Genomic DNA, 15774 nt, shown 5'->3' with positions numbered 1-15774 from the left:
CAAACCTAAGAAAGACTACGAATGTGGGTAAAAGAGAACACTCGAAATGGGACCTTGCTTGGCAAGCGGGAACGGATTCGGAACGCCACAATGGGTGGGGAAACCAAGGTTCACCTCCAAAACTGAAGGAACAGTTTGGGCTAGCATTGTGGTACCAAAGAAGGGTTATCTACTCACCACATAATCAAGTCTTTCGAAGTCAATAAAGATAAGGGGGAATTTAGGAGGAACGGTTATGAACATTCTGAAAGATATTATTGTGCTTCTACATCGCGCGATTCAGCCATAGGATGGGATTCATTATAAGTCTTCATAACTTGAAGACGGGCGACAGTGATGGAGCGAATGCGAATAAATGCATAGACCAACAAACCTGCTAAAATGGCTATGAAAATGAATGCCAATGTCAGAGCGGGATAAGTAACGATCGTAGAGTTGGACCAAGTTGGTAATTGACTATTAACTGACAAGTTACTAAGTTCGTCACTTAAAAGATCCAATTTCAGTGTAAACTCGTCAAAATTAGCGGAAAAGTTGAAATTCGGCATTACAACAGGAAGGACGGTATGATTAACGTCCAAGGGGGTTCTCGATTCTAAAAAAAAGGAACCAGCCATAAGGGTAGTAAAATTGTCATAAGGGAGAAATCGGGTCAAACCGTGCATTGCTGACATGTTCGTATAAAACGGTCTATTGTGAGAGCGTTTAATAATGTGTACATCCAACAGAGACGTAAATAACAAACCAGCCAAGGTGTAGCGATACACAAATTTCTCCGAAGTATGAACGGAACGAAATTCACAATTGGATGTAGAGTTGGACAACAATAGACCAGTAATACAAAGCGAAGGACGTTCTGGAGAGACGACATCAATCTGACAAAGGAAGATATGACTATGCCATTGACAATGGGCCATATTTACAGTATAAAAATGGGTGTTATGCAGGTAAACAAATGGTGGTAAAACTAGAGATGTTAACGTGTTTCCAGATAAAACTCCGGTATTAACAATGGAATAGAGGTGAGCTATATCCGTGTGGGATACGAGAGGGATCTCCAATAGAATGGTAATTACATCATGGTCAAGGGAATATTGTAATAAGGAGACCTTCGTAACGGAGTAAAACAAACCTATGTCCGAAAGGTATACTGTATCACGTAATTGTTTGTTTTCCTGTATGTATTGGCGAGCAACATGTGATGGCAACAAACGCATAGTTAAACGATTGACATATATATCTTCAAACATACGAATTATGTCTTCCCTAGTCAAAATATGAGTCAAATTAGCAATAAGGAAGCCTTCTGTATTCGCAAGATGACAATACAAGGCTCCTAACGAAGACTGAATTCCTGCCAAAGTCCGTCTAACAGTAAGGACAACATCATGCATGATAGAAATTTCCCTGTGAAGCGTACGTTTAAGAGAGTCTATTTCCGACGCTAAAATTTGATCATGTTTTTCTAAGGAGTTGACCACACCATTTATCTTGTGTATTTGGTAAGTATTGTACGACGATAGTCCCAAGGTGGTAATACCAAGTAAAAAGGGAATAACAGCCCTTTTCGTACGACGATTGGAACAAGTTAAGTCGTCTTGATTTGCCGCGAGTTGAAAATGACAAGGGATTTGAGAAATAATCCTGTCACGAAATTCCCGATCCGTTTCTCTATGAGACGACAAATGTCTATTCCAAGTAGGGCAACCAGACAATCGATAAGTTTGGAAGCCAAAATCCAAATGGATACGAACAGGTACAAAATAGGTGTTCGAATAAAGAAGGGCCAAGCCCTGGGATTGAAACACTGTTCCAAGAGATGGGAATGAATACTGCGCGGACAGCGGGACTGAGAATGAACTACCATCACTAACTATGAAGACAATTACACAAACAAGCAAGATGACATGCTTCATGATGATAAGGAGGTTATTCACCTAAAGCAAGTAAAAGTCTATGCGTCTGCACGTAACTCAGCTGAAGCTGACACGACAAAACGAGAGAATTGCAGGATATGGGGTAGTCGGTATGAATATGGCATAGTAAACAACCGCAATAAAACTTACGCGAACTATAAGGGTCTGTCTACGGATAATGTATGAAACATGGTCCTTAGTTCAGTGAATATCTGGAAAAGTACAGACACTACAAAAGGCGTACGTATGCGAACGTCGAACTCGAGACGAGTTATCCATAGAAAAGTTAGTGCGGCCAACAAAAGGGGATCCAGGGGGGGCATGAGGACGAAGTATCAGAACCTCGCACAAAACCACGCTGAGAGCGTAAGGGCGACAACGACCAAAAAGTTGAGCGGGTTCGGACTCGTGCCCTGGCGGGGAATGAACGGGGAACCCCGGCCACAAAATCCAAGAGCATTGGAAGTGCGTCGTTCTAGTAAAAGAAACACACTGATGTTCAGCCATAAACAAAGCGAATATCCCTAAAGGTGAAGAGCCGTAAAAGTACGAATCCGAGTGATGGCATTACAAAAGTAAGGTGCATACAAAGCACGGGTACCACGTTGTGGAAAAATCGGGTTTCAGCATCACGTTGTTTGTCCGCAGGACCACTACGGGAAAAGCGGGTTTCGGGCAATACGTTGTGAGCCTGTGGCCACAAGGGTACGAGCGGGGTGCGGCACCACGTTGTGTGTGAAGGACCACGGGTTCAAGTCCGAGCGGTAGAAAAAGAGAGGGTGTCGGCACCACGTTGTGAGCCAGCGGCCACAAGTGTACGAGCGGGTTTCGGCACCACGTTGTGAGCCAGCGGCCACAAGTGTACGAGCGGGTTTCGGCACCATGTTGTGAGTCAGCGGCCACAAGTGTACGAGCGGGATTCGGCACCACGTTGTGTGCATATGCTCCTGAGTCTTACCTGGTCTCAGGGCAGCGCACATTAAACGTTCTTGTCTAGATGAGGTTTCCGTACCTGCAACCTAGAACGTATCTTCATTTTTAAGTTATTAGGGAGAGCATTTTGGGTGAATGAAAGGTACACAGTTTTCGAGGAGGAAATGTGCGAGTAGAAAGGAAACATTCATTCACAGCAAAGGCAATGTGTGAGGCTTTAATGCGAGTGCCTTTGTTTCTTAAAACGAATCTAATTTGAAATTTAATTCCCGATAAAATTTTGGGTTAGTGTTGGATTGGAAACAACACAGCCTAAAAGGAAACATTCAGGTATGAGAGCAGAATGGAGAATATATGTATAGAAACTGCAACTGACTCGGATTTGTCAATAAATGAGTACTACTTACGGATTTGGTTCCATCCATTCCAGTTCGTTGTAGTCTGTATTAACACTCACACTAACACTTCACTAATACACAGTTTCTGAAGGTTGTTAAGTGACACTTGTCTTAGTCCGAAAAATGAGGTGGGAAGGTCTTTAGTCCATTAAGCATCTAAATTGCTTGGAGATTAGCTCTGGGCGGCAACCAATTAGGAATCTTGACTCCAGCAACGTTGACTGCTAGGCAACCATCTCTTCCTTCTTTTCTGTATGGGCGAAGTTTTCGGTGATTTTCCCTCTTTTGGGAGGACCACGAGGGTGTCTCCTAAGGTTCTAAAATACCCTAAAAGTCTATGACAGTCCTTTTCTCATTTTAGGTATTTTCTTCTTCAGATTCGTATATGCTTGAATAACAAAATAAGACAAATCGGAGTATCTCGCACACAGAGGTGTTGCGAGTTTGAAATACCGAGGTAAAAAGCTTAGTGTTACAAGTTGTTGCTTCTATTTGTAAGTTCGCTCGGCGTTGTTCGAAGGATCTGGCGTCCCTATCTCAGCAAATCAATTGCTTGTGATGAGAACGTTCTCTTCAATGTGTTTCCATCTTATGTCTGCAGTTTCGTTGTGTTTTTTTTTTTTTTTTTTTTTTTTTTTTCTTTTCTGCTCTATCTGCATGTTTGCTTCCGGCTAATGTTGAACGATTGCAAGCTAATTGCATGAGACACGAAAAGAAATCGTTTCTATGAAATGTAAAATTAAATTTAGAATAATCGCGTTTCTTGATTATTTCCTTTTTACTCTTTTCTGATTTATTTTGTTTTCCTTTTAGAAATTACAAATTAGATCTGTTTTACGATATTGTTTCAGGTCTTCCTCGTAGCATGGCTAAAGCGCTTGCTTTCGGTATACGCAATCGCGGATTAAAACCTCGCTTGGAGGAGTACAGCACGTGAGATTTCCTGATAACTTCTTACGAGAAAGGTGTTTCCCAACTAGTGATAGCGTGATAGACCTATTTCAATTCTACATTTTTTCCTACACAAATTAGTGTGCCAACAGTGACTTCATGTGTAAAAAGAACTTCATTAGAGTTTTCAGGTTTTGCTTCTATGCCCCTGATATATTCTGCTCTACAATTTCGTTCCCAACGATCTGAATAATTGAAATCATGAAACCCAAGGCAAAGTGTATTCGTATCTCCGTCTTAAAGAAGTGAACAGTACTTAAAATTAGTGGCAATGCAAGAGCAAATGTATGTGTTATAAATTGTAGTACCTTGAGGGCAACTAGGAAGAAAACTAAAAAAGTTCATTTAGTTGATGTTCATCAATTTATTCATTCAAACATATACTTTACTCATTAATGCTACAGTCTACGAACACGGTGGGCCACATGGCATACATTATATTCATAAAGGTATTTCTTTGTCTCTCTAGACCAAAGTGTGCTACGTCTTAATTCGAGTAGCTCCCTAGTTCATTACAATTCTGGCCTCATCGGAAATTGAACTCAGGACTGCCTTACCAAGACTATGCATGCTAACCGCTTGGCTACAAAGAATCACCAAACTTGTGCACTACGTAAACGAGAGATTATTTGTATCTTAGAGTTAGTGGTTTGAACTAAATCTTCCCCCTTGGTTGGCGTGTGTCACGACGAAGTGGTAGTGGGGTCATCTGGTCCACTGTGGCTCAGTAGTAGAATTCTCATTTCTGGTACTTGGAGTAGCTGTTTGGATTTAAGCTCACGCCAAGTGAGTGTTGTGGTGGACAAACACCACGTTCGTGCGTGTTCTCCGGGTTCTCCCGTTTCCCTCCACTTCCTTCAGTCTATCATTCCATTCATGATCATCGTCGTCTCCGTTAACATCGGAGCATAATCGTATGGAGTTATCTCTGTTGCTAGTGGTTCCTAGGTAATTGTTGGCTTATTGAAGTTAACTTAGAGCTACATAGGTTGGATAAATCTGTAGCTGATAAAGGAGTGTGAGGCATTGAAGTGTGTGACGAGTTGTAACGACTATGTGCTATTCAGTCAAAAGCAGCAGTGCCATAAAGTAGAGAAAGAAAGTGGAAGCGCCATTACAATATGTTACGGAAAGACGAACGACGTGCATGAATCAAGATTAAAGTAACACATAGGTGCAGTGCAATATGTTTTTAGAGACTTCGTGACAACATTTTCACCAAAAGAAAGGAACCACATCGCGGGAAGCACTCGTAAAAAGTCATCATCCGTGCCAAATGGACATCGATAAAGATTGACGTGTTGACGGTGTAAGAAGCCTTCCACACGTCTGGCAGATGATAGAGATGAGGGGCAATTACATTGAAGAGAGGTAATACTTGTTCTATGCATAAAGTCATGTTCGAATTATAACAGTATTGTTATGATTTTTTACTCAACTTTCGTATTAGAAATTCAAACTAATACATTTTATTGTTTTATTGTTTTATTATTATTATTGTTATTATTATTATTATTATTTTCAAAGGTACAATGAGCGGAGGAGGCAAGACTGTTTGCAAAGGACGAATGGGTCGTTCTGTGGTCACCAGTACAGCGTCTCCGCAGGAAATAGAAAATATGGAAAGAGAACTGGAAGATCTTTCCCAAAGAGCGCTGGAATTAAGACAGCGGCAGAGTCAGTTAGAAGAGGAAATTAGGAAGTTGACTCAAGAAATGAAAGAAGCCAAAAATAATCTTACGAAATTCAACCTTGATATTCAGGTATTTTTTTTCTTTCTTTCTTTTATTCTTAACAGCACTTCCGTGCAACTTGTTACACAACTTGCGTGAGGAAGTTATATATACATATGCAGATGCCATAGAGGATCTTTCGGTGACTAGCGTCTCAAAATTGAAAGTAGATGCAGTTATGCGTAACCATAAAAAATGTAACTTCATTTATTATATATTTTTCCCCTTGCTCTGCTGAGAATGTCGTTATTACAGTTGTGTTCCTTCTCTCTCTCTCTCTCTCTCTCTCTCTCTCTCTCTCTCGCTCTCTCTCTCTGTCTCACTATAATGTTTCCAATAAAGGAACGCCAGTGTAATGCAGATGTTACGGTTGTGTGCACATGTATAATTTTTTTCTTGAGAAACAGGTACGCAGGTATGAAATTCTTCTATTTTTAATTTTGTCAGTTTGGAAACTTCACTGAGAAATAATAGGTTTAGATCTTTGCGTTAAATTTGTAATATTTAATGTCGAAGTAATATACTTTAGGATGTTTAATACTTTGTTCGTGGATATTAAATAATATATTGAAATAAAAACGTGAAATAATAATTAAAAAAAAAAAATCAGAGGATACAACGAAATGAAAACTGAACAACGTACGAACAAGAGTTTTGGTAAGCTCTATTGTATAAGGTTTTTATTTTGCTATACTGCAACTATTCTCAGTAATTTAGAAGTTAGAATCAATGACAAATGACGGAACCATGAAGGGATGTTTGCAATACAGACAACGATAGTATCAGTGTATTGTGCTAACTACTAGACCAGTGGGTAGAACTATGAAGGAATGACAATGCAACAGTAAATGGTAAGTACCCGAAGAAACTTCTCTTACAGGATAAGTTCTCCATCCCTGTTGTATCCAACTTAAGTTAAAATTTCGACCCTGCACATCACAGATAATTTATTCTGTGCTGTACTATTATGATCGTCTTGGAAGAGGAAGATTTGTTGATTTTTTAAAAATTTTTGGAGGTTCATGCTTCGGCAGTACTGTATGTGTATAGTATTTATAAGAGATTGAATAGCAAAACATTGAGCTGTATTATTAGATACTTTCAGACACAAAATCGTTAAAGTAAACCGTATCTTCCAGTAGTTTTCATGAATGTGTAAGACCACCGTACACAGTATTTCAAACAAAATAGTTTTAATTATCAATTATTTAAAAGCAAATGCCTTGATACATAGGTAATAAACAAATTAAGTAGTGAAAAGAAAAGAAGTTTTGGTGTTATTCACTTATCTTTTACCCAAGCTCTTTTTAATTTACTATATAAAAATTTAACTGATCTCACGAACCCTTCAAGTTCGTACGATAAAATTCAATAAATAAATTTCTCATTGAAAAAAGTAAGGGATAAATTTTATAATTGTTTTCACCGTTTTGAATTTAACGGTTTCTGTTGTTTGTACAATGTCCACCCAACCGTAAAAATTTTGAAACCACGAATAAGCCGTGAATTTCATATATTGTGAAAAAACTGGAGTAAGGCTGTGAATTTCGTTATCAAGCCTTGAAAATCTAGAAAAGTTCCAAATTAATTAATTAAAAAAAAAAAAACTTATCAGAAGAAAATAAAAAGTCCTCATTTTTAGTCAGAACTATGTTTTGGAACTATTTCAAATCTAAAAGTTGGAGGAGAGTGAGGGGCAATGGCATATCTAGCATGAACTGCGCCTAGAGCAAGAGAGGAAATTGCTTCCCTCTCTACCTACCTATTTCCATCCCCACCACTATATTCACATCACTTCAATAATATATGTTTTCTTTCTGCTTGTTTGTTAAACATTAGTGTGACTTACCGTGGAAAGGAAGGAATTTTGCTATTCAAATTATGTTATTCAGTTTACTAGAATCATTTCACAAATTCTAAACTTTTGGAACAAAATAACTGAAGAGTGATGATTGGCAAAATATTGAAGAGACATCATCTCATTTTCGGATATGACTATTATATATATATATATATATTTAAATACATACATTACAATTTTGTTGTAATACAGTTGTAATTTTGTTGCTTTAACTGCTGCAGACTTAAGTGTAATGTCTTCAAACTCTTTTTTCAACTTTGTCAGCACTTACAAGAGCAAGAGCAATCAGTTTGTCTGAAACTTTGGATGCTCTTAAATGAGAAAGAATTAATTTTTTGTTTTGTTTTGTTTTGTTTTGTTTGTTTGTTTATTTGTTTGTTTGTTTCTAACATGTGAATGGTGATGTCTGTGGTTATCCATAAATTTCCAGGGAGAAAATATAGTAACTTGCAGTTAATGACAACAAATAGTGTTATATCTGGTAATATCGAAATACTTTATCACTAACGAACAATGAGCATTAATTTAAACAAAATTGTTTTCAGTCTTTGGAGGAACAAGAACCTGTATTGAAGGCTCAGCTAAAAGAGCAGGAAGCCAAGGTGAAAGCAGCAACTCCCAACCCTGCTGAAGTGAAAAGATTGGAAGGTGTCGTTAGCAAAACTAAAGCTGGTCAGTACTGGATTAACTTGTCTCAGATGATAATTTTGGTACCTTTTAAACACTAAAACATTATGCAATTGTGGTACTTGATTGTAACGATGTTCCGAGCTGTCCTAATCCATTGAATTATACAAAATACAATATATTTTTTATATATATATAAATATATATATATATATATATATATATATATATTCTTTATATATATATGAGAGGGAACAGATACTACTTAAGATAATTGTATGCAAGTTGAGAACTAAGCAGCTCTAGCGATTTCTCATGATAAGTGTTCTGGCATCCATATTGTATTCAATTTAATTGCGTAATTTCTGCCTTTAGAAAGTAGACACTGTAAAAGAACTTTCGTTAAACTTTCATCGGATAGAGGGAAGGAAGTTGATAAAAACAAACAAACAAACAAAAAATGAAGCGTCCAGGTGGGTACTATTGGAATGCAGATTCATACATACGTATGTATGTGAGAATGATGAAGACATACCTAATAGCGTGTAGGTTCTTTCGTCGTCCGTGGTAGGAATGTAATGTTGGTAGTCATCTGCTGGTATAGCCAACCAAGCGTTATGGGATCTTCTGTGTCGAGATGAAGGTGGTGGATGTCTGGAGAAACGAGATGTGCTGTTCCCATGGTGCCTCATATGTGCTCAATGTGATTAATATCCCGGGAGTTCGCGGCAATTGAAGATGCTGAAATCTGCACTGTAATTCTTGAACCATCCTTGCAGGACGTGCACGATGGTGTGTTCATCGTTTTGGATATTAAATGGCAGAAAAAAAATCGTATGGTTGGAGGCACCTGTCTGCCCAGAGATCGCGAGACCGGTTCCAGGTCATACGTCCCAGCCTTTCAGCAGGGAATCTAGTTACTGTCATTTGTATACACAGTGGAGTAAAAAGTCTCCCACCAGAGTAGCATATCTTTCATCCTTCGTTGATTTTTTCTTTATATATATATATATATATAAAAAAACTATTTATCGTACGAGTTAAATCTAATTAATCCGATCTGGATCGAACTTCGTATGTTTTTAGATCTTGCCCTGCTATACACGTGTATGTATGAAATAATATGGTGTGGATGCTTTGGGTTATCAATTTTAGGGTCAAGTTTTGAAAGGAAAGAAAAACCACTCATCTAATCTTGATCAAACTTGGCATGATAGTTGACCTTGACCTGCGATATGTATCTGAAATGCGAGTATTATCTTGTTCATGCTTTTTGTTTCCTAGTTATAGCCATCAAATGTGGGATGTGGACTTAGTGAAATTTTCGCAAAACAATTTTAATAAGTATTTGCGTAAAAAATAAATGAAGGATTTTCTTTTTCGCAATCGTAGAACACACTTATTCCAGACTTCTACCGTCCAAATTGCATGTTCTTTCCACCAGGCGAATCGTTTGCGTTGCTGAATCTAGGTCCTCTCTGGGTTGTTTTCTTGAAAGACGTGTTGGTTACACAAGGCACCTGTATGTGGCAAGGTGATGAAAGTGTGAAGTCTTTTATTCATACCATTTGTAAGCTACATTGGATCTGTCGGAATGAAAGCATACCTTTGTACAGGGTGTTCGAAATCAACACCAGAAAACTTCGCAAAATGAATCCTTAAATAGAAACATTAAAAGAAATCAAGACTATCATGGGTACATAAATCCTTATTTTGAAACTATAGCCCTCGAAAATTGGTAGAAACGATAATACAGTGTCATAACGCGAGAACAAAATGGTGGATAAAGGTAGGGTAAAAGAACACAGTGATTATTTTGAGCCTGAATTCCATTAATGTATTAGTGGATGAGACAGCGGTAACAGAATTAGCCTTGAAACGTAGAAAAGAGTTCATGAAGGCTTGTGGAAACGGAAAATTGTAAAAATGAAAATCCGTTACTTTACCGTTTAATAGTACTAATAACAATATGATTAACAACAGGTCGCCTGTGGCAACTAAAGGAAATCTAACTATCACGAAGTTTTCAATAAAATAGTTCTCTTTCTTGTTTCAATTAGTATTTAAAATATTAACGCGATGTGACTAAATATGAACACCTAGTTATAAAGTATTTAAACTATATCGTAACTATGATTCCTTCTCATTTCTATTTTCAATTTATCAAATAATTATACTATTCATTTATATACCAATTATAGGTATTCCATATCCGTTCTGGGGCCGCGGTGGCTCAGTGGTAGAGCGTTCACCTCTGGTGCTTGGGGTCCCGGGTTCGATCCCAGCCCCCGCCAAGTGAACTTTGTGGTGGACAAACACCATGTGCGTGGGTTTTCTCGGGGTTCTCCCGTTTCCTCCCACTTTCTTCATTCCACCATTTCATTCATCACTCATCACCGTCTCCTTTAGCCTAACCGGCATAACCGTGGGACGTAAAACTCAAAGATTTCATTTTTTTTCCATATCCGTTCATATCTCATTGAGGATCCTATTAAATTTAACCTGTGTAAATAAAATTATTTACTTTAAACAAAGTTAAATTCTCTTGTTCAAAGGTGATCTTACTGTTCACATCTGATTTTATTTGAATTATCAGACAAATGACTTTCGTATCAATATAGAAATAGCGCACCTTGTATTTATAAAACGTAATTAATGCACTTCCTAATAGATGGCGTTGAACAGACTTCTTGCAATCAGAATATTTTAAGAATAAAAATGATAGGAAAATTCACTAGAGATTGCATGGTTTTCGTTTCCATTTGTTTAGATATTTCAAAATAATGATAGAAAATGTAATAGAAATTATTTCCACAACTGATGAAATTAGTAAATATTGAAGCTACGCTATATTTACATATTATGAACACATTTCTTGTAATAAAAGGGGCCGCGGTGGCTCAGTAGTAGAGCGTTCACCTCTGGTGCCTGAGGTCCTTGGTTCGATCCCAGCTTGCTCCAAGTGACCCATGTGGTGGACAAACACCGTATGCGTGGGTTTTCTCGGGGTTCTCCCGTTTCCTGCCACTCCCTTCATTTCACTCATTTATAATCATCACCGTCTCCGTTAGCCTAAACGGCATAACCGTAGGACGTAATACTCAAAGATTTAATTTTTTTCTTGTAGTAAGAGGTAATATTTTACTTTCTACTGTCCCACTGTCTTAATTATTAACTCACTTAAGTAATACTCTCGTCGTATTTCATCATACACAGTGTATATAACAAAATCAAATATTCTCATTTACTTCTCATAAATAGAATAAGCATGCGCATCACCATTCACTAACTTCTACAAAATAAATACTTTTTTCTCTATAGCATTAATAATTATTCAATTTAGGGCGAAAGCATATATATGTTAATCTATCAAAATCGGAAGTGGAAGGAAGAATCATTCTGTTATATAATTCAGTCGACTGCTGTTGACAGAACAACTGATTGCAGTGTCAGAAAGATTACTTGAGCCTATATGTATCTGTACTATTTTAGATAATTTGAAATATTCAATTTAGCATAAAATCATTCAGTATTAAATAATTTTTAATACCAAAATTTGCTTATGCTTTACATAAACGAATTTGTAGAGATGATTTGCTCAAGAAGGTGACCTATACTAAAACATTATGCAGTGTTGTATAGCCATGATTTCGAAAGGGTTTAGCTGTGCATTTTTAAGCTTACCTCATAACGTTAACTACGCGTACATTAATGTACTCCACAGAACATGATGGTGATAATCCACTTGGATTTTACTTCAATCTATATCCTATTTTTTACCTTGTCATAGAAGGTGGACGATGGAATTTCCTTCATGATTTTTCCAATTTTATGCTTTTCTTTGTCCCTGGAATACAAATATCCAATGTGGAGCTGCTATTCCTCAACTTCCTTTGGATCAGGGTTGACAAAAACCATGGTTTTTATTGAAAAATTAAAAAAAAAATTTTTTTGGTTTAAACCTTTTTTTTTAAAACCAGGTTTTTTGGTTTAAATAATTGCTCTATGTATTTGTATCACATATGGACAGGAATAAATTTGTTTCAATTTGGTGTTATTATGCAACAACCGGATTATGCTGGAAGGGGTCACATAAGCTTAAAGCGGAGTCCAAACCGTTTCTCGACTTACATCCGAAACAAATTGTCCTCCATTTGAACTTGAAACCGGCACTAATTGGCCACAAATGTGGTACGTCTGCCGACTCACTCATGAAGGACTCCTGATATGTTATACTGATCTTTACATACTTTTAATATAATTGTCAAGTTATCAAGAGTCATTTGAGAAGGACAAAAAGATAAACAGTTGCACAAGTGAAACCATAATACAGAACTACATATGGACAATTTCAAAATATTGCAGAGTACAGAAGGACTAATTAAGTCCAAGTTAGTTCACGACTTAATTTGCATATCAGTAAGAAAACTGAATAAAGATGAGAATTATTTGAGTCCACTTTGGCTCTGATCCATTTATACACAAATAGATACCAAAGATACTTCTGATTTCAGTAAATGCCTCTCGTTGGGTTTGTATGCCCCCCCCCCCCCCCCCCGAAAAAAAGTACGATATTTCGATGTATTTTATCAATAGTAAACATTATTAAAGCGAAACAATATTTGGAATTTTTCTTTGATTGCAATTGCCTAACAATAATAATAAACTAAAAAATCACAAAAGAAACATTCATAAACTTATTAAGAAAAATTGCTTTTGTAGTAGAATCTCTTGAGTAACGAATAGGGAATTTAGGTTTGAATATAATATGAATAATATGCGGGAGTGACACGCGATAACCCATAAATGTGTGTTCATCAAGATTTTAGGAAAACACACTTTTACAAACATTTTTTCGTTTTTTGGTTTAAATTTTTTTTTTTTTTAACCTGTTGGTTTAAACTAGTGCTGTCGAAATCGGTTTTTGAAAAAACCGAAAACCGGTTTTTGAAAAAAGTGAAATTTCATAAAACCGAAATGTCGGTTTTGAAAACCGCTTTTGCGGTTTCGGTTTTGAAAACAGCATTTGCGGTTTCGGTTTTGAAAACCGCATTTGCGGTTTCGGTTTTGAAAACCGCAATTGCGGTTTCGGTTTCGAAAACCGCTTTTGCGGTTTCGGTTTTGAAAACCGCATTTGCGGTTTTCGGTTTTCAGAAAATTGGTTTTCTGAAAAACCGAAAACCGCAAATGTCACAAAAATACGACAGCACTAATATCAAGTAACGACGAGAAAACAGCAAAGAATCTGTCTCCACTCCGGCTCACAGTTGCCAGATGGAGGGAAATTTCCCTCGGCGTAGGGAAAAAATGATCAAAATTTGCAGAAGGAAAAAAAGATATTTTTTCTTAAAATGTCTTAAAGTGTGGGAAAATTCTTGGTGAATATACTTTTAAAATTGGCAGAATAAAAAAATAAGTTGCAATTTCTCAAAGAGGCACGGCTATCGTTATTGGGAAGTAAAAAGATAGAATAAAATATGATCGGTGTTTCCTTCACGTATAAACTACTGCAGGTGTCTGGGACTTGCGATAAGAAGCCAGTCAACACATGCAAAACCACAACATTCACATTTATCGGAGTGGCAACAAATCAACAATAAAATTGTGTATTGAGATAGAGATTTTCTTTTTTTTCTTTTTTATTAAGAAAGGGAGGTGGTGCCTTTTTGTTAACAAAAGAAAGAGTGGCAGTACTATTTTTAAAAACAAGGGGAAAGAGTAATAATAATATAAAAGATGTCTGTCTAAGTGGATGATATTTCAAATTGAATTTCATGAGTTGCGTGTGTATAGGGATATACCTCATTTCTATTGAGCTTAGTGTTGGCTTATTACCCCATTTTAGCGGGTACCACCCGATTTTCAGGTTCTATATTCGTCCCCCGCTTAAACATATCTTAATCACGAAAAACCACCCGCTTTTTGGGATTGGAGAAAAATCTAAGAGGACTTAGTTGGTATAGTACATTCAACGTAAACCGTTACACCTCTGACAATCTCAATCGCGATTGAGTTAAATTTGGACTCGCGCTCGGGCTCAGGCTCAGGCTCTGGGCTATCTGAGCAGTGCGCGTGTGCAGAATCATTTGCTAATAAGAGATCTGCTCTAATGCATAATGGTTTTCTTTGTGTAGTTCATGTGTTTTTAATGTAATGTATTGGAAGTTCTATACGAATGAATATTCGTTTGTAGATGTGACAAACATACTTGAATTAATCATGCCTTCATAAGCTACAAGAATGCCGAACGACAATTTCAAGTGTAACTTTCAAGACTCTTATAGAAGAGAATTTACGTTTCTTAGCCAGGGCAGAACTCAGTTTGAAGCAAAATGTACACTCTGGAAAACTGTTTCGTTTGAAAAGTAGGATGCAGGGAAGCAAATTGGACCTCCCCTGATTTTTATATAGTTTGTAAATTAGACCACAAGGAACACGAATCTGAAGGAAATTTGACATTCCGAGTTTCGGAACTCGAGATATTAAAACTTAAAGTTTAATATAGACGCTATCTATCTATATGAAAAAACACAATATTCTCTATACGAAACATATTATGTCCTGTGAGATATATAAAGTTAACCAAGAAAGTTCTGTCGCTTTTTGTGGAGGTCTGTGTTCAATTGACCTTCATACCGTGAGTTGAATGCGAATGGATATAAGGCGAAGGTCAGTTGTTGGTGTGGGTATATCCAATATTCTACCTGGTTGTGGCAGTTCAGTTACAACGTGAATTTGTGTAAGGACTGAGTGAATATGGAACCTCCACAGAGCGTCATAAGGGCGTGTATGCTATACGAGTTCAAACTTGGATCGAACACCACTGCAGCAGAGCGGAAGATACCTCAGGCCTTTCGTGAAGGTGTCGTGATTACGCAGACAGTGCAAGGGTGGTTTAACAAGTTTAAGAACGGTGACGAAACACTCACGAAAGACGCACCACACGTGCCGGAAGACCAACACATGTACAAAATGAGGATCTTCAGGTAGCAGTTGAGCCGAACTGTGGACAGACATGTGAGGAACTGGGGCTAACATTCAATGTTAGTGGAGAAACCATTCGCCAGCACCTCTATCAATTTGGGAAGCACTGATTTGTCTCCGGGCCAGAAGGCTACGCGTGCAGACACCTGTGATTCTTTGCTGTCTCGTCTGAGGAAGGAGCCATTTCTGGACAGGATGTTGACATGTGTTGAGAAGTGGGTCCTGTACGAAGCTCCACGGCGTCGTCATCATTGGTTAAAATCCCATGAACTGGTTCCAAAACAGCTGAAACCAGCAATGCAGCAGAAAGTCCTCCTGTGTGTTTGGTGGACTTCTCACGACATCGTGCATCGGGAACTGCTACCGGGTGG

The 15774-nt window shown here is 37.6% G+C and overlaps 2 protein-coding genes across 3 annotated transcripts in view; one reads left to right on the top strand and one right to left on the bottom strand.

Moving 5' to 3' along the window:
* Positions 1-15774, bottom strand: part of Uxs (UDP-xylose synthase) — a 392432-nt gene that overhangs the window by 218940 nt on the left and 157718 nt on the right. The gene's annotated exons all lie outside the window — the stretch shown is intronic.
* Positions 1-15774, top strand: part of glu (structural maintenance of chromosomes 4-like protein gluon) — a 125347-nt gene that overhangs the window by 70617 nt on the left and 38956 nt on the right. For both annotated transcript variants that reach the window (XM_081769542.1, XM_081769543.1), the window contains exons 14-15: positions 5726-5961; positions 8338-8464. In XM_081769542.1, the coding sequence (XP_081625668.1) occupies positions 5726-5961; positions 8338-8464 (363 nt within the window). The remainder of the gene's footprint in view (positions 1-5725; positions 5962-8337; positions 8465-15774) is intronic.

Source organism: Thermobia domestica, chromosome 8, assembly GCF_964235325.1.
Source record: "Thermobia domestica chromosome 8, izTheDome1.hap1.1, whole genome shotgun sequence".
Lineage (NCBI taxonomy): Eukaryota > Metazoa > Arthropoda > Insecta > Zygentoma > Lepismatidae > Thermobia > Thermobia domestica.
Note: the sequence above shows the minus strand (reverse complement) of the source record. Positions and strands in the feature narration are given on the sequence as shown.